Source organism: Sceloporus occidentalis, unplaced genomic scaffold (assembly GCF_023333645.1).
Source record: "Sceloporus occidentalis isolate IW3139 unplaced genomic scaffold, rSceOcc1.0.p SCAF_35, whole genome shotgun sequence".
NCBI classification, from domain to species: domain Eukaryota; kingdom Metazoa; phylum Chordata; class Lepidosauria; order Squamata; family Phrynosomatidae; genus Sceloporus; species Sceloporus occidentalis.
The window spans coordinates 3833013-3855306 of NW_028317015.1; the positions used below are offsets into that span (position 1 = coordinate 3833013).

The 22294-nt window shown below is 37.7% G+C and overlaps 1 protein-coding gene across 1 annotated transcript; it reads left to right on the plus strand.

Annotated features, from left to right (window-relative positions):
* The first annotated feature begins 647 nt into the window (after positions 1 to 647).
* Positions 648 to 20206, plus strand: LOC149297978 (dixin-like). The gene is made up of 16 exons (XM_089487937.1): positions 648 to 670; positions 6233 to 6345; positions 6710 to 6858; positions 9945 to 10034; positions 10119 to 10172; positions 11067 to 11117; positions 11536 to 11640; positions 12006 to 12059; positions 12736 to 12828; positions 13977 to 14053; positions 15172 to 15259; positions 15720 to 15881; positions 16958 to 17024; positions 18549 to 18657; positions 18934 to 19042; positions 20126 to 20206. Exons 1-16 carry the CDS (start codon positions 648 to 650, stop codon positions 20204 to 20206), a joined length of 1425 nt encoding a protein of 474 aa, XP_089344063.1.
* The last annotated feature ends 2088 nt before the right edge of the window (positions 20207 to 22294 follow it).

Below are 22294 nucleotides of genomic sequence, written 5' to 3' on the forward strand. Positions count from 1 at the left end.
GTATAAATAATTCAAACAATGTAAAAAAGAATTCTCACCTATTCCCAGGGTACCGAGATATCCTCTGCCTATTGGATAACATGGTCCTCCCTCCCCCCCTTACCCTGAGCTTGCATTCATCTTCGCGTGATGCTGGCTGGGTAGGACAGTCTACAGGGCTGCGGGTGACAGAAGGAGAGAAGCAGGCAGCTAATAAACAGGCATCGGAGCTTCTAAAAGGGGATCCGGCGAAAAGCTTTCATTAACGCAAGGATGGGTGCCTTGTAATGGTTCAGACGAAAAATTTGTTCCGTGGCTGGAAGGGAAATTGTGTCTGCAGGCACCTAGGACGCTGGCCAGAATAGAAATAGGCAGGCTGTATGTTTATGGGAAAAGGCAATGTGTAATGGAGCAAACGACGTTTGAAGGCAAAAAACCAGGAGAGTCTGATTTGGCGATGCGGAGAACAGAGACAGTGTATGGAGACGGCAGCTCTGATCCTGTTACTGAGGGGTAGCAGAATTCACATGGCGGAGGGAATGCAGCATCGCTAGATCTGGCAAGAGGCATCCAGCAACATCTGGAGACAGGAGGCTGCTGATACGCCACGCTCGGCTCACAGCTGCACGGCTCGAGAGTTCGCAATGCCAACCGCTTGAATCGAAATCATGGGAGGGAAGCTGGTGAAATGGTGAGAGATGTCCAATGCCAATGGCTGCAGATATGTTTGGGAGATGGGGGAGGGGAGGAAAGGGCTTGTTTAACATGTAAATTGCTGGAAGTAGGTTTTTAACCATTTGGAAGACAGCGTGGGCAAAGTTACCAAATGCAGAACATATCCTCGGGCGATAGTATTTATCTTTAAAAATATATATTTCTATACGTATAGATAGACTGTGAATATCCATATATATTGTGTATATACATGTGTGTGTATGCGTGCATGTGTTTGTATGGCATATAGTATACAGAGGTTAACTATTCTGGATAGCATATAGAATGTATATAATCATTAAATAACAGTGTATACACAAGTACTTTTTTAGATGAAATATCAATGATTCTAGATTATTTCTCCTTTTCAGATGCTAGGTAAATTTGTATTTATGCATCAGAGATACATCTAGCATGGATAATAGATTCCACCCCAATATATACCTCTTTTTGCATATTTGTTACACTTAAAAGTTTCAGATCATCAGGCTAAGTTTAATATTATAAATTACAAAGATAACTTGAGTAAACACAAAGTAAGCAAAGTCATTAACATCTATCAGCCTGGAAAGGGTTACAAAGCCATTTCTAAGGCTCTGGAACTCCAGTAAACCATGGTGGGAGCCATTATCTACAAATGGAGGAAAGTTGGAACAGTGGTGCACCTTCCCAGGAGTGGTCAACCTATCAAGGTTCATGATTCCACAAAAGGAAAGACTGTGTAAAAATGCCATCCATGGGAGAATTGCAAGGCGAAAACCATTGCTGACCAAACAGGACATGACCACCGAGACTTTTGAGATAGTATTCTGTGGACTGATGAGTCAAAAGTGGAACCGTGGATACTGTATACTTCCCTTCAAAGATCAAATACCTTGTAGTTAATCACTGTCTTTTCACATACTGCCATGAGAGATTACCTCAATGTGCTTGGATAAATTGCAACAGAAAACACGAACTGATACACTCACTGTCAATTTTTTTTATATTGGAACTTTTTGGAAGACATGGGTCCCGTTACATCTGGAGTAAAGCCACATCATTCCACAGTAAGGACATCATACAAACAGTGGTAGTAGTGTGATGGTATTGGGGTTGCTTTGCTGCTTCAGGACCTGGACAGCTTGTCATAATTGATGGAACCATGAATTCTGCTCCCTACCAGTAAAGCCTGAAGGAGAATGTCCGGCCACCGGTTTGTTACCTAAAGCTCAAGTGCAGTTGGGTTATGCAGCAGGACAATGATCTGAAGCACACAAGCAAGTCCATTTCTGAATTGCTCAAAAGAAACCAAATGAAAGTTTATGGAGTGGCCAAGTAAACTTCCTGACATGAATCAGACTGAGGTGCTGTTGCCTCAAAAAGGCAGTTCATGCTCGTAAACCCTCTGCCAAGAAGAGTGGCCACATTTCCTCCACACCAATGGAAAAGACTCATTTCCAGTTATTGCAAATTGTGATTGCCATAGTTGCTGGCAAGGGTGAAAAAATCAGGAATGGGGCAAATACTTTTTCTCAGCACTCTATAACCAAAAGTTACTAACATTACCTTATCATCCATAGCTCATACATGCAACAGTTTGAACATCAGTTATAGAAATGAAACAGGTGCCTATTGGAGAACTAACACAAAAGCTGTGTATCTTGTGTTCATAATCAAGTATTATTATTATTTATTGTTTATATAGCGCCATCAAATTCCGTAGCGCTGTACAATGGGTAGACAGGACATAACAAGTAGTATGTGACATAACAAATTGACTTACAGAGACAACAGGAGGGGAGGCCCTGCTCAAACGAGCTTACAATCTAGAGGTCTACCTGTTTGTTGATTGAGTGTCTATCCACTGGTCTTCTCAGTGTTTTTTGCTGTAGGCCTGTCTGTGTTTCTTGCTGCCGGCCTGTTTGTCTTTCCAACATGTTAAAACTTTTTTTTTTAGGTTAGTGTTGTTCTGTATTGTGCCAGCAGTTTCCGCCCTTGCGTGCCCAAGACCAATTAGTTGTGTTTATTCCCCTGGACAGCCAGCGCATTGTGGTCACACTGATTGAGAGCTAATATTTACTGTGACTTCCACATACACTATTGTTGCTAAACTGATTACAGAGGCTAATTTAGCATGGTAAATCACAATAGGAGAATTTAGTCTCTAATTCGTATGCCCATAATTTTGGGGACAAACGGCTATGTAGATCATTTCACTTAAAACCTAAGAACTCGAGGAGGCTGCAACGATTTAGATGCTTGGCTTTAGGGATGCACATATTACATAAAATAGCATATGACATTTGGGGCTTAGTAGATTATCTATACACTTTTATGTTTGATGAGTTCATGCATACGATACCTGAGAAGTCCCTTTAAATTTACGTGTTATCCCCCCTTGTAAATTAATGGGGGGATTCTGCACCTTTTTAGGTTGGAACTCCCATTAGGAGAAATAGATCTAGCTGGTAAATGTATATTCCTCTGAAATCTCCCATATAATACATTTCCCCAGTTTTACAACACTTAGTTTGTGTATAATGCACATTTCCTAACAGGACCTCTATGTATAACCATTCTGCAGATGTGGATCTGTTTATTAGGTGTATTATACATGATTGTGTATTACGCCTAATATCAGTATTTTTGGATTGTTTGTAGATTACTTTTATCGCTAGCTAAACCTGTATCTGGCTGTCACAGTCTTCTTATCTTCTCTCTGTTTGTGTTAAGAAAATATTGATAATCAGTCTAGTCTGTGATTTATTTGTGACCCAGCTGGCCTCGATTTCAATGTTCTCACTGACGATTTGTTAAACTAAATTGGTTATCTGATGAAGTCATTCAATAAGAGTTTGACGAGCGGCTGGAATGTGTTTGGGGGGGCAATATCTTTCAAGAGGATTTCTCGGCATTCTACACCGTGTATATTTTGCTCTGCATGGGTGTAAAATTGAAATGTTGTCTATTAAGATACATATTAGATATTGGGTGGCAGGAAGGAAGATGCAGGTATAAGAAGGGGTTGTCAGTAACTTTACTAAACTAATACTGTAGAAGAGCAGTACCATTTCTTGGAAAGCCTTTACCCTGCACCCACTAGAGATTTATTGTAGGAGATGTTCTATGTGGCTGAAATCTGACTACAGATTTATATCTTTCTTTAGATGTAGAGACTCAGAACGTAATCAGCCTTTGGTTCTTTTCTTAGATTGAGGATTGCCTATCCCATAAGTGCATTTTATTCCACAAATATATGATTGTTATCCTTGTACAAAACCTAAAATCTGTTCATTTGTATTTGGACCTGCCCCTTCCCCAAATTCATGCACTAATGGGGACATTCACCCTGATTTGATTTTTTAACATCTATTTTTCGGTGATACTCCTTTGATGGAAGCTAATATGATTGGAATTCAGCTGTGAACATTTAATCGATAAGAGTGAACCATTAGTGACAAGAATAAGGTACAAGGTAGAGATTTGTTCGTCAAATATTTTCCATAGAAAATAATTCTATATCCAAAACGGCAGAAAAAAACAAACCATATGAAGCTATTGCAAATTGTGTGATAAAAATCTGAAAACGATAATAAATGCATTTCAAGTTCTTCTGATAAGATACGTCTCTCTTATAATGTGTTGCCCAGCGTCATTCTGCTTTTGAAAAGGAAGATATTAATTCAAGCAAATCAATTTTTAAACAAGGGACTCAGCTGCTTCTTAGAATGAATTAGATGTGTGGTCTTCTAAGCTGCTAAATAAGTCGAGCAGTCTCATCAAGATAAGAGGAAACCCCAGCATGAAGCTGCCACCTGTCATGCCGTCACCATTTTCACCTGGATTTATCATAATCTACAATCAATATCCTCTTTTAATTGTTGGCTTTCCAAAGATTTAAATTAAATTGTATTCCACAAAATGAATTCTTTACTTAAGCCTTTTTTTTTTTATAATATTTTAACATTTTAAGTTGCTTATTCTGCATCTTTCTATTGGCACCAAAATCCTATTAAATAACACTTTGGAATGGAGCCCTGACCTGCTCTTTCTTTATTGCCCATACCATAGACCTATAATAATAAATTGTGTAGGACATGTGCAGAAGCCAAAACAAAAAACATTTCAATGTCATTTTACCATATCACGGTTTTCTTTAATACTTCATTAATACTCTATTACACCTAACATATACTGTGTCTCCTTTCACTTACCATGTGAGCCATCTCTACTTTGTCAAGGTCATGGACAATGTCCCAATGTCATGACCCCATCAATTGTCTGCAATTTCTTGGTATTTTGCTATTTCAGTATTTACCGTTCTCTTTTTTTATATATAATTTGTATTTGTTTTGACATTTTAACTGGGCAAACTAGATGGTTGCTACAGTTCTTATTTATATCCAATCCCGTGATTTGTGATGAACCCCACAAAATCAAGTTGATTAGTGTCCCTAAAAACCTAGAGCAACCCCTGATCCCATTTGGTTCTTAATTCCTTCCTTATCTACAGCACCTGGACAGCTCTCCCATGTATCTGTCACCCCCTCTTTACAGCCTCTTGTAGTTTTTCCTTATATTTTTTTATTACTTTACATTTTGTTTGTAGAGTGCTAGCATATCCCATAGCACAATTACAATGAGGGGGAAATGCAATTATAACAATAACATAAAACATACTGGGGCATAAGGAGAAGGAAACCCTGCTCTCACAAGCTTGCATGCTATAATCTGTTTCTTGATAACCTGAAGAAGGCTTCATACCATTTGCAAGCATGGGCTCGGTAGTGAGCTATTCTTGTAAGGATGCCGTAGACGTCTAACTGTGAAGTACTTTTCCCACTGTCACCATCCAAGACACTTTCATTTACAAATCATCCTTGTATCTCTTCCAGAGCTTTGTCAAGTTTCCACGTGGCATTTGCCAGGCGGCTCCCTACTCATCTAATGCGATTATTCTCTAGGCGGTAGAATAGTAAAATGCATGTAATCTCTTACAGATGGAGACTGATCCTCTGCAAGGCTTAGACACATCCTTGGACAGCGCTAATAACTTCCCACCCATTGTATAACCCACCCTAAAAGTTCCATGATGTTATTATGTCTAGCAAAAATCTTTTTAACCAACTTTTTGATGTTTTAATAGTATTTAAATCCCAAATCTTTATTTATTATCATGTATTTAAAACCTATATATATATATATTACCTACATTATTTGCTTGTTTTTTTGCGCTCTTCCCTGTTTCTTGAAGCTCACTTTTCAATGCAATGCTTTCATTATTTGTGCGATTACAAGGCAAGGTAGAAATGCAATTTGTTTTATTAAAGAAAATATTTTTGGAGTATATTTGCTATAGTTTTTATGCCTTCAGTAACTTACACATGTCCAAAGAGGCATAGTCTCTGCATGTAGATTAATTTGACATTAAATTGTTTTTTATACTGGCTATGCGAACAAACATCCATTTAGTGTACGGATGTTTGCACCAGTGCTGATTTGGTTATAAAGCGTATTAAATTAGCACAACATTATGCTTTCTTTTTGTGTTTCTCAGCCTAACCTCACCAAGCCCTGTACACAGCGCGAAGCTGGACATCAATGAGGCTCGCTGTGAAGAGAAAGCAGAATTTACTGTTATCCAAACAGAGGAATGTGTTTCCAAGAGAGGTGGGTATTACTTCCATTAGCATTGCTTACTGTTTCCCACATATCACTGGCTCTGTTAGTGCTACAGGAGTACATTATTCTCTTTAATTTATATAAGGCCAACAATTTACCCAGCACTTCTTACAGTACATATATTCAAGGGGTATAACATTACTGGTGACGATGCCCAAGTCAATCTGAAACGTGCCAGTGCCGATGGGAACTGAACATATTCTCTGCACATTCCACTTTCTCAAAGAACAATTAGCTCATGTGCCGTAGACTTAGCTGTCCAGATTTGTACCAGTGCTTGAAAAGGCTTTTAAATGAGGACATGAATTATAACAAGAGTACTTCATATTGTAATACAATGTCCATACAGCAGAAGATCCTCACCCTGCACCTTTCCCAGAGTGCCCCCCTGCCAGCCCAGCCACACACCAGGACACCTCATGGGAAGAGCATCTCCTGGAGCAGCAGGATCACTTAGAGAAGGAGATGGAAGAAGCCAAGAAAATGATATCTGGTTTACAGGTAAGTCTCTTATTATTTTAATTATTTCTCTATGGTTTCTTTATTTCTCTTATTAATTTCATAATTTCTTTATGGTTTCTTCATTTCTCTAATTATTTCCATAATTTCTCTATGGGTTGTAAAGAAGAGCTAAATTGCTATAAAATATCCTTGCGATTTGATTTTAAAGAGTTTATTCATGTTATTGTCATTCATTGTATTAATTCTAGGTAATCTGCTGGTGCTCTGTTAATAAAATGTAAGGTAAGAAACAGATCAGTTAATTCAAAGAGGAAAGACTTAATCGGTCTTAGTGCAAATGTAGGTTTGTAGGTCTATTTTATAGTCACAGGTGGAGATAAAACAGAACAAAATGTGATTTTAGCTTGTTTATGTTAACAACGGGGACTCTGAGTTGTAGTACTGAAAAAAGCAAGAATTCAGGGCATACCCAGCGAATGCCATTCAAAAAATGCCTTTTTAAGGCATAAATATTGGGGATTCTGTCCCACTATATGACCATATATTGATTACCCCACGCGTGGGACTGAGCTGCATTTTTAACCCAAAAGAGAGACAAAGCTGTTACAATACAAATACATACTAACATTAACATAAACAAGCATAAAACACGCTGGTACGGAAGGCCTGTCTGCATGAGCTAATGTTCTACTAGGTAGTCCAAGCATGTTTTCATATTATTATAAATATCATTAAATGCCTTGGTTTATAGTCAGTTTGCAGTGTCTGATGTGCCCTCAGTTTTGTTCCAGCCAGCCTGAGATTTATACCAGGTGTGGTTAGTAATTTACGAGGAAGCGGCAGGTATCGTATGCACTTAGATGTATATGATAGTTGTGTAGTCTTTTTACATTTTCATGCTGCACCCCATACAAATGCATAAGGTTATTCTGCAGTGGCTGGAGACTGTAGATAAGATTTACAAACTTGCCCAATTTTTTACAAGTTTTAATTTTACTATATCGTATCATATTAAGTTCAGAGGATTGCCTTATTGCATACTATACAAGTCCCTCTTTGAGATCTAAATTCATTCATCCTGTTTTTCAGGAGTTCACCCCAACCTTTCATTCATAGATATAAGTAGGCCACAAAGACCCATAAAACTTGGTAAACATTTGCCCCAGCCCTATCTCTCATCTCACCGCTAAAACGAAAGTATCTACTCAATGGAAATGTTGAGAGGTATATTACTATACTGCCCCAAATATAGGCAATTATAGTAAAAATAAAATCCATGGACATTTTGTTTTAATTGGGTAAAAAAATAATTTATAAGCGTATATATATGCAGTCACATCAATTGGCAGATAATATAGGAAAGAATCTTATGTGATGGGATTGGGGGTACATCAGTACACTAAAAAAGGTCATCATACACAGGACGCCTGAAGCCACAATTTAGAGCCACTAATCCTTTTCAATGTAAATAATTATTTTATTGTGAATAAAGTAAATAACACAAAACCTTCATTTTTTCCCTCACTGATTTCTGGGCCTAGAAAGTTTTGTCCTCTGAAGTGACTACAAATTCAGGAGGGCGTTTTTTCTCTGGATAGATAAAAATTAATAGTTAAATTTTTAGGAAAGTGCCAGGAAAAAGATCACCAAATACACACCAGGACATGCTGTGCCACACCAACACCCAAACACACAGACCAGGACAGGCTCTGTCACACCGACACCCAAACACACACACCAGGACAGGCTCTGTCACACCGACACCCAAACACACACACCAGGACAGGCTCTGACACACCGACACCCAAACACACACACCAGGACAGGCTCTGCCACACCGACACCCAGACACACACAGACCAGGACAGGCTCTGCCACACCGACACCCAAACACACACACACCAGGACAGGCTCTGCCACACCGACACCCACACAGTCATTCACTCATTCATATACTCATTAACAGATACTCATTCATTCCCTCGGTCACGCTTTCTCCTTCATAACCCTCCCCCACCTTCTTATCTGAACTGCAGATCGCTTTGTGCCGCTCGCAGACTTCCGCATGGGCCGCTGCTTCCCTTTGAGTGGCTCACACTCTGTGTAAGCACTTCTCTTGCCCCGCCCAGGGGAAGCAGGAGCGGAGTCATGTGAAGTGACGTAAATTCCCGTGACTCAGCTGGGTTCCTGCTTCCCCTGGGAGGATTCAAGAGACGAGTAAGCAGGGGCCCTGCGGAAGGCCCTGCATTTGCGGATATGTTCGGGGACATAATTTGTCCAGGGACAGCGTCCTCAATCCTGGGACTGTCCCTGGAAAACAGGGATGTCTGGTCACCCTAAATTATGAACTACACTTATTTCGATGTAGGAGACTTGTGTTCACTCTCATACAGTCAGTCACTTTTGAAAGCTTAATATATCCACTCCTTCTTGACTAGAAATTGACAGTTTCATTTTTTTCTGATGTAAAGGGTCACTAAATGTCGCTGTTGTTAGTAAGCCTCTGTCTTGAGAAGTTTAATTCTAAAAAAAGTTAATAGATCATTTGATTCCTAACTCTTAATGCAGTTTTAGGCCCGTATCTGTTTTGGCTCCTGATGTGCCCCTTATGTGAATGTATGGGCAGCAACTACAAAGCTCCATACAAATTGTCTGGTTCAAAGCATCCCTGGTATTTTCCTTTCAGATTGGCCATTTATGAATGATGCGCTGATGCTGATTAAGTTCCTTTTATATTATAATACCTGTATGACTCTTTCAGACAGTGAACTCTTTTGTTATTTTTTGTTTGCAGAGTTAGGCTCAGTTTGAACAGAAAAATAAAACTAAAGCAAATCATGTAGTCTTTTGGCTACTGGATGTTATTTAACTATACGAAACAAAGGCAGACACCATGCTGGCAGAGATCAGGAGGATGTGGGAACAGGTCAAATGGTCAGATGAAATGAGGGCTTATTATAGTAGTTGGTCGGCTGCAATTATTTCAGTGATTCCCTGTACAAAACATCAGTGCCGACTTTAAGAGTAATAATGGAATTATTTAAGCTTGTATTCATCTGGATCCATGTAATCGGATCCAAAGCGTCATTCTTTGCCTTGGTTACAGTATTGTGTTTCCCATTCAGGCTTTGCTATTAAACGGATCCCTTCCCGAGGATGAACAAGAGAGTTTATTCTCCCTTCGAGAAGACGGGGCGTGTCCAGAAGAACAACTGGTGAGGCCACTTCTCAGACTTTCTACACTGCGTATGTGGGTACAAGTAGGACTGAAGTTTACCTCATTTGTGTTTAACTTTAAGGTCATCATCAAAAGCCGTCTTGATCAAAGCATGGGTGAAAACCAATCTTTAAAGGTATGGTGTTATTTTAATATTAATGTTTTAACTTTTTTGAAGATCCTTTATAAAGCCTTGAGGTAATTGTCATTATGTATTGCATTTCACCTCCTGTACCTATGCATGTGATTACAGTTTTTTCTTATAAATATTTCTTATAATGTTATAAACAATATGATAACAAATAAAATGAAAATTTGGTGACCGAAACCTGTATACAAATCAATTGACAATACAATATTTAAATAAGAGATTAAGAAATTGTTCAAACAGAAATCTTTTTATGTGTGCAGATTTTTATGTAATAAACTCTAATAGTAAAGTACTTAATGCTTTATGGTTTACAGTATAATAAAGGACAGGTACAGTAAGGGCTTTCATATAGTAAGTACATCAGTCTATAGACATTTTGCTGCAGTTGTATGAATACGTTGGAAACGGAAGTCCCTGCCCTGTAGAGCTTACAGACTTCCGCACGGGCTGCTGCTTCCCTCTGCGTTGCTCGCACTCCGTGTGAGCACTTCTCTTGCCCCACCCAGGGGAAGCAGGAACGGGGCAGAGTCATGTGACGTACCATAAATTCCTGTGGCTCAGCTGGGTTCCTTCTTCCCCTGCGTGGATTCAAGCAAGCATGGACCTGCACCTGGGGACATTTCCGGGGACATAATCTGTCCAGGGACAGTGTCCTTAATCCGGGGACTGTCCTAGCAATCATATTTGATAGATTAATGATCCACCCCATGATAGTGTTTGGCATATCCTTGATTATTGTAAGTGTTTTGTGACCAATTTGCCCTAGCAGAGGGATAAAACCAGTTCTGTCAGTATGAGTCGCAGAATACATGGCTGGAATTAACCCAAAAACCTGCATGACAAATGCACTGTAACCGCTTGAAACTTTTATTATTTCAGAACGAACTTTTGAACTACAAACAAGAAAACCGAAATTTACAGGGTATAAAGGTGAGGAACACAGCAAGGCAATTGTTAATGAAACCTGGGTGGTTTATATCTTAGCCCCAATAGCTTAAAAGGTTTGAAGGCATCTAGTAAAGATGAAACAGATCCTGACTAGTCTCCAAACAAATTAAGAAAATTTAGACAGGTTATTTAATATGTAATAGTCCAGAGTTTGACCCTCTATCATGACAGTAGCTATGTTAATAGGTATGTAAAACAAATTATTATACAGGCTGTTTGAGCTTTAGTGCTTCAAACTGCTTCCAAATATTTCCACATACAATATCTCAAACACATGCTGTTTCTCAGTGTTAACTATGATTACATCTCAACCATTGTCACATATGTAATATTTTGATAAATTAGGATTTTCATTATTGATCAGGGGCTGGTGAGTAAACAAATGCTTTACTTCTCCCAGGATGCATTACAGCAGAGAATGGCAAACCAAGAAGCTTCTGTTCTTAAAATAAAGCAGGAGTTGTTGCGTACCAACATGGACAAAGATGAACTGTGCAACCAAAATGTGAGTAAAAAAAGTGCAATGTGCAAAATGGAACATTCTGCATCGATGGGCCATGGTGCTCTTAGGAGTTAGAGAAGTGAGAGACAGCGGTGATTGGAATAGACATACGCCGTCTACCACCCTCTACTGAGAGAGTGGTAGATTAGAGGAACTGCATCCTAGCAGAAATAGTAGAGGTTAATACATTAACTGGCACTTAGTGTATAAGAAGATGGTGTCCCATCCACTAAAGACACATTTAGAAGGTGGCTCTTACTTTATAAACTACATCATTGTCTTCCAATAGTTTGTATGTCAGTTAAAACAAAAGTGCATTCGTTAACAAAATTTTGAACATAAAGAAACAAAGGTTTACTTATTTTTAGGTGGATTTACAGAGGAAAATGGAGGAGCGGAACCAGTTAATTGCAGAATACAAAGTAAGGGCACTTTCCGTACTCTTATGGCATGCACTGGTAAAATGTAAGGCTTTTCTTGTTATAGGATTATTGAGCCTTCACTTTGAAATAGTATTTTTAAAGTTTTCTAATTTTTTCCTTTTATTTTCTGTTACGCATAATCAACCGTCACCCACCAGTAGCTACAGAGGTCTGTGCACCCCAATCCTACAACAACTTGTAAAACGTGTGCTCATTTTCATCTCAGCCATTCATAGCTTTAGCCATGGCACCAACATTATCACCAATGATCAACCATTCACATGGTCATTATTATTATTAGACATGAACTACTAGACTGAATCCTGTTTTTGGCTTCATTACTACGGTCTTTCTAAGACTGGGATGGAACATTTGTGTCCCCTCTCCCCTGCTGATCATGCTGCTAGACTTCTCACCGGTGTTCTGTTTTCAACTCACTTAATAAGACTTTACTAAGATCTGTAACATGTCTCTGTTACCCTGCACTTGTACTGATATTAAAAGAAGATTTTGCTTGGACTAGTACCAGGACCCTCCACACTAATCCATGTCTCTTCTCACAGAGCCTGTATAATGATTAGTTTAGTATGTTGACCTATATTTTATAAATTGTATGATAATATCTCCATCATGTGAACTGAATATGTCCGTTATGTAAATTCTTATTCATTTGCAGAAAGAATTGAACCAAAAGGATTGGGTCGTACAGCAGATGCAGGGAAAGCTGGATGAAGCTCATCGTAAACTCACAGAAGCCAACTATCAAAAGGTACTGTGATGTATCTGATCTCAGCAGTAGCGTATGTTTCTTTGATCAAGGTTATGTGAAACACATATATACATGTATATACTGGGTTATGGTCGTTATCTAGCAATGTTATCTTGTTTTCTAGGCCTGAGCAGACTTTTTTTTGGAGTTTTGGGGATTTAATGCTGATAATAGATAGGATTTACCATGTTGGCCTAAAGCCATGAGTACATCAGAATAGTTCTCTTATCCCCTATACAAACTATAGTACTTTAGCTACTCGTTCTTTCCATGTTATGTGTTGATTGATCTGCAAGATGCAAATAAACAGGACTCCTTGTGTAGGCTTGTCTTTAACCAGGGACAGACCCAAGAGCCATAGCTCCTAAAAGTATCCAGCTTCCAGATCTGTGATTAATCATTGTGCTTTGGTTTTATTTGTATTTATCTAGCAAATAAGACATAGTTGGCTCATTTCTAATGTTGTCTCGTCCATGTGTTTGTACATTGTACATTTATCTGTACATTTGGTATAGATGTGTGTCTGTAGGTGTCCCAGACCAGTCAAAGGTCTTCAGTTTCAACCATAGAACGGGCACATACAAATCTAGGTCGTGAAACCAGTCCATGCTAGGTGGAGACCAGTTTAAAGTGATAATGAGACTTTAGGGAAAGCATGTTGGAAACATAAGAGGATATAAAATCCCGTTTCCTTATTTTGTGCCTCCCATTAAATTTGTTGGCTCACTGCCGTTTATTTCCGTATACAAAAAATATAGACTTGTTAGTGTTCCTTTGTACCTTACAAAACAAAAGCTAATTTATTAATTCTATGTTTGTTTCCAAAAGACTGATATATATATCGTCCAATAACTGTGTCACTCAGGAATTACAGCATAAGAAAAATAGTCCTTGGCATTTTCATTTGAAATGCTCCATTCTTGGTTTTTCCATTTAATGTTGAAATGTCTAAGTACCATTCTAAATGAACATTTTAAAGTAAAAAAGTAAAATATTACAAGGTCATATGTGCTTCTATAAGGCTTATACTGTAAATAACATTCCATATTCCAAATAATAATGTTTTAATATTGGTCTGTATTGCTTTCAGTCCATTTCATAAATAAGATATGTATTGACATTGTTCGTTTTACTTTGTGCTTTTTTAGAATGAACTCCAGAAAGAATTAGATCACAGGAAAGCTCTTCTACAACAGTTCTTGAACAGCGAGGATGAGCAGGTACTGTAATGTGTTCTGGATTGATCCAATTTGTATATGAAGTAAAAGTTTGATATGGGGATACAGCAGGTGTCAGGAAGAACTTGATCTAAGCTACATCTAAGCTCTGTAAAACACTTCACAGTCTACCATTCCTGAATCCTGAAGCATCATATGTTGCAATGGTACCCCCTTCTACCTATATCTTTATTTAAGAAATAATTTAATATATTAAAGATGTTAGTGCTGTTGGCTTTAAGTAAACCAACACCAATGATTCATTATAGACTGTAACCTGCTAGGGCAGCGCCCTCTTCTCTTATGTCTATATATATATATATATATATATATATATATATGTATATATTGTGAGATAGGTCAGGGATCGCCCCTCGCTGAGGTCAAGGGACAAGTGCCCGTCTTCATTCACACCAGGCAAACAGCAGTAAATTTGTGCAATCTGACACAGGGTCAGGTTTATTAGAAGGGTTGCAAAGACAAAAGAAATATAACAACACAGCAACAAAGAAATACCTTTCTGTCCGGCACTTATTATACAAAGGATGTCCCTCACTACCAGCTGGAGCGCTTCTCTCTGCCAACTTAACACAATACGTCCAGCAACCTTTACTCACACGTCTCTCCCACAGACAGGCTTTCTGTGTCCTCTGCCCTCCTGGCTTCTCTTTTATATCCACCCTCTCATTCACCTAAATTAATCACCTAGCAGGTGGAAGACTCAGGTGTTACTTCACATAGGAAAGGAATCTAGGAGAAACATACCTCCCTTCCACCACCAATCCTACATGAATGTCACAATATATATATATATATATATATATATATAATGTTATTGTTAATTAACATGGTGTACATTTTTCTATTTTTTTGTATTCTCCCCTTTTTGTTATTGTGCTATGGAACCTACTGACACTCTATAAGTAAAATCTAATGGATCTAATAAATACACTATTATTATTAAACATAATATTATGAAAGTGTGTTTCTATGCTATTTCATATCCTGTCTATTTTCAGTCTTGTGCTACAATGTATGCCAGTGTGAGAATGACTTTTTTCCACTGTGTTCAACTTTTAGTGAAGCTCCAGTGTTTTAAAATGAAGTTTCCATTTTTTCAGGTCAGCAGCTATATCAGTCACCCATCCCATACCAATGGCTTCCTACAGCCAATAGTCAAAGGGTCTTCACGAGAAACTGCTCCTCAGAGAACGGTGGGAGCAGTATTATATTTTGGATCTTGGTTGTTGATTATAGACATTGCTCGTCGGAGCACAGTCTTTTAATATAGGAAACTCGATACATCTTAAAGACCGTGTGGTGCCACTATATCTATAATTCTATGTCTGACTGGCTAACCACACTCTGTTTATGTACCTTTCCCAGTCATTTTTTGCCCATTTCTCTTCATTCTGCCCACACTCATTTCTTGTATGCCTGATTCCCCATAGTCTTTTATCATCTATCCATTCCTACCTATTTATTTTGTTTCTGTATATTACACATTTCCATACCTGGTTCCTTCTTTACTTATTGGATAATCCTTAGCCCATTCGGTAATATTATGGTGTCTATCCAAAGGTGCAAAAACATATTAATGAAAGAGAGGAGTGGAGTATTGTTTTCTCTCATCTGGATACTTATACTAACACCATTCATTGTGACACTTCTCAGGCCAATGATCTACAGTTGGTACGTGATGCTTTGCGTAGTCTTAGAAACAGCTTTAGTGGCCATGATCCTCAACACCACACGATAGACAGTCTGGAGCAGGGGATCTCCAGCTTGATGGACAGGCTGCATGCCATTGAAACCCAACGGAGACAAGACAGGAGGGTAGGTGTTTGTTCCAAAATTCTTAATTTTACAACAAAAACTGGAAAATGAGTGGCTAGCCTTGTGGAAAATGCAGTCCTGTATCTACCAGTCCCACTTTTGCTTTATTGACCAAAACCTCTATAATTCTTACATTCAGTCTGTGCACTAAGCATATAATCTAGCTTCTGAATACCTGCAATCTGCATTATAAAGAAATCATTTTTCTCCCCACCCTTTAAAATCTCTACAACCATAGACTCCTCCATATGGCCCTTGCTACATTTTCCTCATCCAGCAGTCCCTCACTTTCTTTCACATTCCTTGTTAGCCTCCTTATATTATTATCATATGGTTTTGTAAATTATCCATTTACTGATCTAAGTACATTAAGTAATGGATATTCTTTCAAGCTTTGTGCTATTGCTGACAAGTTATTTTTTCTGTTATTTTTATTTTATTTGTGTCTGCCTGTAGAATCCTTACTTTACTGGGGGATGTCCATATGGTTCCACTGAGTTCTGTATCACCATACTTATGGCAATTTGTTGTTCAGTGCAATACTGACAATGACCCAGTTGTGCATGACATTATGGAGCTCATATAACATCAAACATATTGCTGCTTAAACGAAGCAACCTTATGGTTATATCAGAATTTGAGAGCAAATGCTATGTTATGACATTCATTTTAACTGCATTGACCCAGCAGTATCTGAACCCTATAATTGCTGGCACATTCATTTGTTTTGTTTTTTAAAAAACAAGGACATTTCTAAGTGACCCCAAACTTTTCAACAGTAGTGTGTGTGTATGTATATATATATATATATATATATATATATATATATATATATATATATATACATATACAGTATACTACATATAAACATTCAGCGTGGCAGGATAAATGTTCTCAAGCTCTACACAACAATCTGAGATGCGGTACGTATTTAGTATACAAAATGTCCTGCATTTCAAACATGGTCATATCGTCACTGTTCCAAACCCGATCAATATAACTTTCTTATTTTCCTGTTGATTTAGCTGAGAACAGTCTGTATATCCTACTATGCTATATTTTTTTGCCTCTACTAGGCTCGGGGAAGGGCTTCTGGAAATAAAGGAGTCAATGAATACCGGGATTCCTGGCCTCCCAACTCCAGTAAGCATGGATTTGCATTTTAACTATTTTAGATTTGTTAATTCACTTATGATATTAAACTGTTCTGATGGACCTAGTGAGACGATCTTCTTTAGTGAGACCGTTTAACCAATCCAAGAAATAGTGATCTGTATATTTGGACTCGTTAAACCTATGCTGGAGCTTGTAACACATTTTTGCCTTTTGGGTTACAATTGCATAATTAATAAAATAATAAACGTTAATGGTGAAAAGGAACAGTGGTACATCAAGTTATGTTTTTTTGTAAGTACATGTATTTATTTTAATTGGGTCTAGAAGAAATATAATAAACGGCTTTGATTGCTTCCAGTAGTCGGTTAATTAAAAAAAACTATTTACTGTCTGCCAAGGCGTTTGGCATTTCCATTATCAACCATAGAAATGTAATTAGTTGTTATAGTCAACCTTTTATAGAAAGTTAATTGCCTGTAGACTTTTATTTACCAGTAAATGCCACATCTCAACTCCTCATACTGAGACAAAACAAAATCCTAAAATTCAGCATTAAATCCCCTTTCCTCTAACCTTAAAGGATCCTGAGTATAATTTAAACAGATTTTGCAAGAAACGCTTCACTAAAAAATGTTCTCGGGTTTGGGTTTACTCCGACTATGCAATATCCTTACTATAAGGTTAGTTTTCACGGTTCTTTGGTTAATTAGGTATTTTTGTAGCCGGACACGGTTTACAAAAAACAGCTGCATTTACAACATTTTGTAAAATCAACCAGCGTAAGAGTAACAAATGCTATACAATGATGCTGTGAGTGGACATAGAGCACCAGCTACACATCAAAACACAAATACGCCATTGTTCAGGCGTGTTATTCCCAAAAAGCTTATGGCAAAAAATATATATTTATATATTATGATTGTTTCCGTTCTATTAACTATTTATTAAACTTAATATAAAATGTTTTAAATATTGGTTCTACTTTAAAATATGTAAAATTAAAGATCGAAAAATCTTGTCCTCAGAGCCTGAAAATTAGTCTTAATGCAATTACATTAATGTTTTTACCTCCAGTGTTTCACTCCTCAATACGTCTTCCCATAAGTGCAAAAGAAAAACTATAGTCTTATTCCATGTTTAAACTGTAGATCAACAAATACTGTATAATCTCTCTTGGGTTTGAAACCTGTGCCGACGGGAGATTCTGCTGGTGGTGACACAGTTGTTGGGTTCTTTCATGCGCACGCACGCTAAATCCATGACATTTACTGCTTAAGACATGTTCAATGACTTTGAGATTGGCCATTCAGAAGAAGAAGAGACTCAAGGTACCAAAAGCTTACGTGACTTTGCATCTCTTTGTATGTTGGCCCAATAAAAGGTATCACCTTTGACTAAAGACTTTATCTTGTCTTGAACTATTACATCCATATCCATAGTTTTCTTGTTTCAGCCCAGTGACGAGCTGCTATACAACCTTGCCAGATGTTTTTGGGGTTTGAACTGTTTTGCCACATAATAGTAATAATGTCTTCTGTATGTGTTTTGCAGAGATGCCTCACTCGCAGAGCGCCCCAGCTATGGGCAGCAGCTCCTGTACCAAAGTGCTCTACTTTACTGATCGCTCGCTGACACCTTTCATGGTTAACATACCAAAGAGGTGAGGCTGTCAAAACATTTGTCTTCTGATGGCCATACATACTACGGTTTATTAGCTGTCCATCAACATGATATTTTGTGGAATTGCAATGTGTGGTGAAAACGAACATGCACATTTCCTTAATATCGTCTTAATTATCGTTGCATAGTATGTTTTGTGTAGTCAAGTATCTGGAACTAAGATGTTTCTGCGTACTTCCTTTATTTTTTTGTGTTTAGCACATAAACCTGCTACATACCCTTCTGAAACGTGCTTGCTTTTATGTTCTTTTTGCAGGTTAGGAGAGGTCACGCTGAAAGATTTCAAAGCAGCAATCGACAGAGAAGGGAATCACAGGTACCACTTCAAGGCGCTGGATCCAGAATTTGGAACAGTCAAAGAAGAGGTATCTATATAATTGTGCCAGTCTTGTCATTCTTCAAATAACAGTCGCACAAAGTATTCCTAGTCACAGAAAAGTCTTTGTCATGTAACAAGGTGACATGAAGTAACTGCAATTGTTCAAGGGGCTGTAACATTGTGGTATGTGACCCTACTGCACTCCCGCCTAAGAAAGTGGTATGATCCAAGTTGGGCTGGCCCAGTTTGAAGAATTTTGGACCAGCCGGGGAGATTATTCATTGAAAGAATGTGGGCATGATGTTTATAGATACATATAGGTCTTCCAGTGTTAATATCTCGCATACAAGGCAAGATATCAATGCCGTACTTGGTGATCTGTTAATTTAATGCTGGTAATCGGTTCTAGATATTTATTTTTCTTTAACCTAACATTACCATATATCTTTGTAGTAGGACTCTACTTCATTATACATACATGATTTTCATTATAATATTTTCCTTAAAATTATAACTTTATTGAAGGTTTTTCCTATAGTAGTTTATTAGCAGTGTAGCACATTTATATTTCATACGTATTCTGGAGCCAAAGACTTTGTCATTTGTAATTTGTATAAACACATGATTTTTGCCTATTTAGATGCTATGCATTAATAAAAGCAAGTAATATATATAATATATAATATATATTTTATTGACATATCACTTTTGCCTATTTACATTTTTCGCATATATCAAAATATGTGATATTAAAGATACTGTTCAATTAAGAGTAGTCCATTATGACTGTTATGGATATTTAAATCAGTGCTTAATAAGTGTTTGTAGGTGATGGAAATCATGGAACAGACCAACGTTCTGCACTGGCTAAGTCCTCAGTCATTTATAGTAGTCGTAAATACAGTAATAATTATCCCACTGTGGCTGTGTTCAGTTATGAACTTAGTGGCACTTTGTTTACTAAGGATCCATGTTTGTGCTAGCATGTGATAAGGAAATATTATAGACCGGTTGGGTTGATGGCATCAGCAAAGGGTACGAGCCTTATGACAAAATAATGCATGCGAAATGCAGAAATGTGTGTTGATTCTGTTGATCAGAACTTATGTTGCTTGTTCTTCTTCAACAGGTATTTCATGATGATGACATTGTCCCAGGCTGGGAAGGTAAAATAGTGGCTTGGGTGGAAGAAGATCATGGAAACAATTAAATTGATGCCTTTCTATATATGGGATGTATTCATCGCCTTGGACATGGAATGGATATATAGATAAAAATCATCTCTTGTGATACGGGTCTGGATAATTTCTCACTCTGCCAAAATAGGTCACTGTGGACCAAACAGATTGGAAGATTCTCGACAGAGGACAGCATGTTGGTAACTGGTTAATCACCAGCTGCTGGTGGTGCATCCAGAACATCTATATTGCAAAGGGTCATTTGGGACACTGGAAAGAACGATATGTCTTAGTGGTGAAGTGGTCCATTATGGCTTTAAGATGTGAGGAGACGTATGTTGTGTATATCTAGGTTGTTGAAGAAGATTCAGTATTTTTTATAAATAGTACATGGTGTTGGCATTCTCTCTGATGTAGAAGTGCATCTCCTCTCTTCTAGCAATGTGTACATATTAGCCAGATTAGACAGTCCTTGAGTGAGGATAAAAATCACCCTTTCGAAATATTCCATCACTAATTTAGTTACACAGATTCACTGCTGTTTGGACAGCCAATTCAGTAATGATCTTATAAACATGGATCGCATACAGTCTCAAAGGTAATAGTATATCTTGCCTCAGATGATGTGACTGCACTGCCTTTTATCTAGGTAGGTATGTTGCATCCTTCTTAATGAAATCCCAAGTATATAATTATCATAAGTGGTTAAACATTACCTCGAACCACAAAGCAGGAACCCATGCATCGTCTTAAAAATAACACTTAAGAGAATGAGTTATTACTGTCACGTTTAATCCCTTCAGGTTTTCATTGTTAAGTGGATTCTCCACACATAGTCTTACCCCTTTTCTTGGGGGATTTACTTTGAATATTGCTTTTAGAACAAGAAAACCCTTTAAGCTATAGTTCCTAACTGTTATATACTAACTGATTATAACAGACGAGACTGTGTTTTTTTCCCTTATCAAAATTGTTTTTTTTTGTCTTATTTATCTAATTACCACACTTATAGGTTATATGACTATTTATCTAATCTATCACTGATGCATTTCATTGGATATTTTATTGAGGTTAAAAGACGCAATCTTTTTTTCCTGCTTAGGTATATGAAACCTGTGTCCTACTTATAGACATATTTAGCACCTCTATATGGAGGTACAAAGTAAAAAATACTGATAAACCGATCTAACTCCAAAGAGGTTCTAAACCACTCATGCATTAACTGTCACTTTGGGTCAATAAGTGTCTTTCTGAAAATACTGATGCGAGGAAAAGGTGGCATATCACAAACTTAATGTTGCCTCATTTATTACAAAAGAATTGCCTAGTGTCCCCAAGGAACTGCCTTATCTGGAGAGCTGGCATCACTATATTTAACCCATGGAGCTGTTTATTTGTGTTCATTGGTTCCCACTTTTGTGTTGATGGATGCAAATTAGTTTTTTCTTAATCACCATGTAGAGTTTTTCATGAATTCCAGTTTCCCAGCATCCATAAAATTGACATTCAGCAGTATTTCATTGTATTGATTTACAGAGATCACTTTACACCACAATGTTTTTTCATGTACTGGTAAGGATTAGTTTGTCCATTGTTAATAACCATTAACACTAATAACATTTTTGTTCGCGTTGCGAATCATTTGTGGTATCAGGTGCTTTTCCCCAGACCTGTGTTTTAATAAAACTACCTCTAACCTTCCACTAATTGCTGCTAGAACCATTACATAACTTTTACCTTATTCTCCTAAATGCTCTCCTTAGCAAATACCGGTTATTTGTATGTAACGTCTCCCTTTTCAACACTCTTCTTACCCCTACTTAATGCAAAGATTAATAATTTATACTATCGCATACTCTAACTGCTTATTTAACTGCTGCTAATGTCCCGATCCCTTCCTGCTTGCTGTGCCCATGTCTACTAAATGAATATACCAAATACAGTTACTTATCACATTCTCAGTATCTTCATACATTCTTGTATGACAAGTGTAAACGTGAAGAAAGATGCAAAGGTGCGTCAAAAAGGCCTATTAAATGCAGAAACCAGAATTCATTTTTGTGCAGACATACATAAATATATACCATGTGCAGATTTTCATACAGTATACGCATTGTACG

Coding starts and splice junctions, on each gene's coding strand:
- LOC149297978 (XM_089487937.1), top strand. CDS start 648: ATGGGAGGGAAGCTGGTGAAATG. Junction 15,260..15,719: donor AAACTGCTCCTCAGAGAACG/GTGGGAGCAGTA, acceptor GACACTTCTCAG/GCCAATGATCTACAGTTGGT. Junction 19,043..20,125: donor TTGGAACAGTCAAAGAAGAG/GTATCTATATAA, acceptor CTTCTTCAACAG/GTATTTCATGATGATGACAT.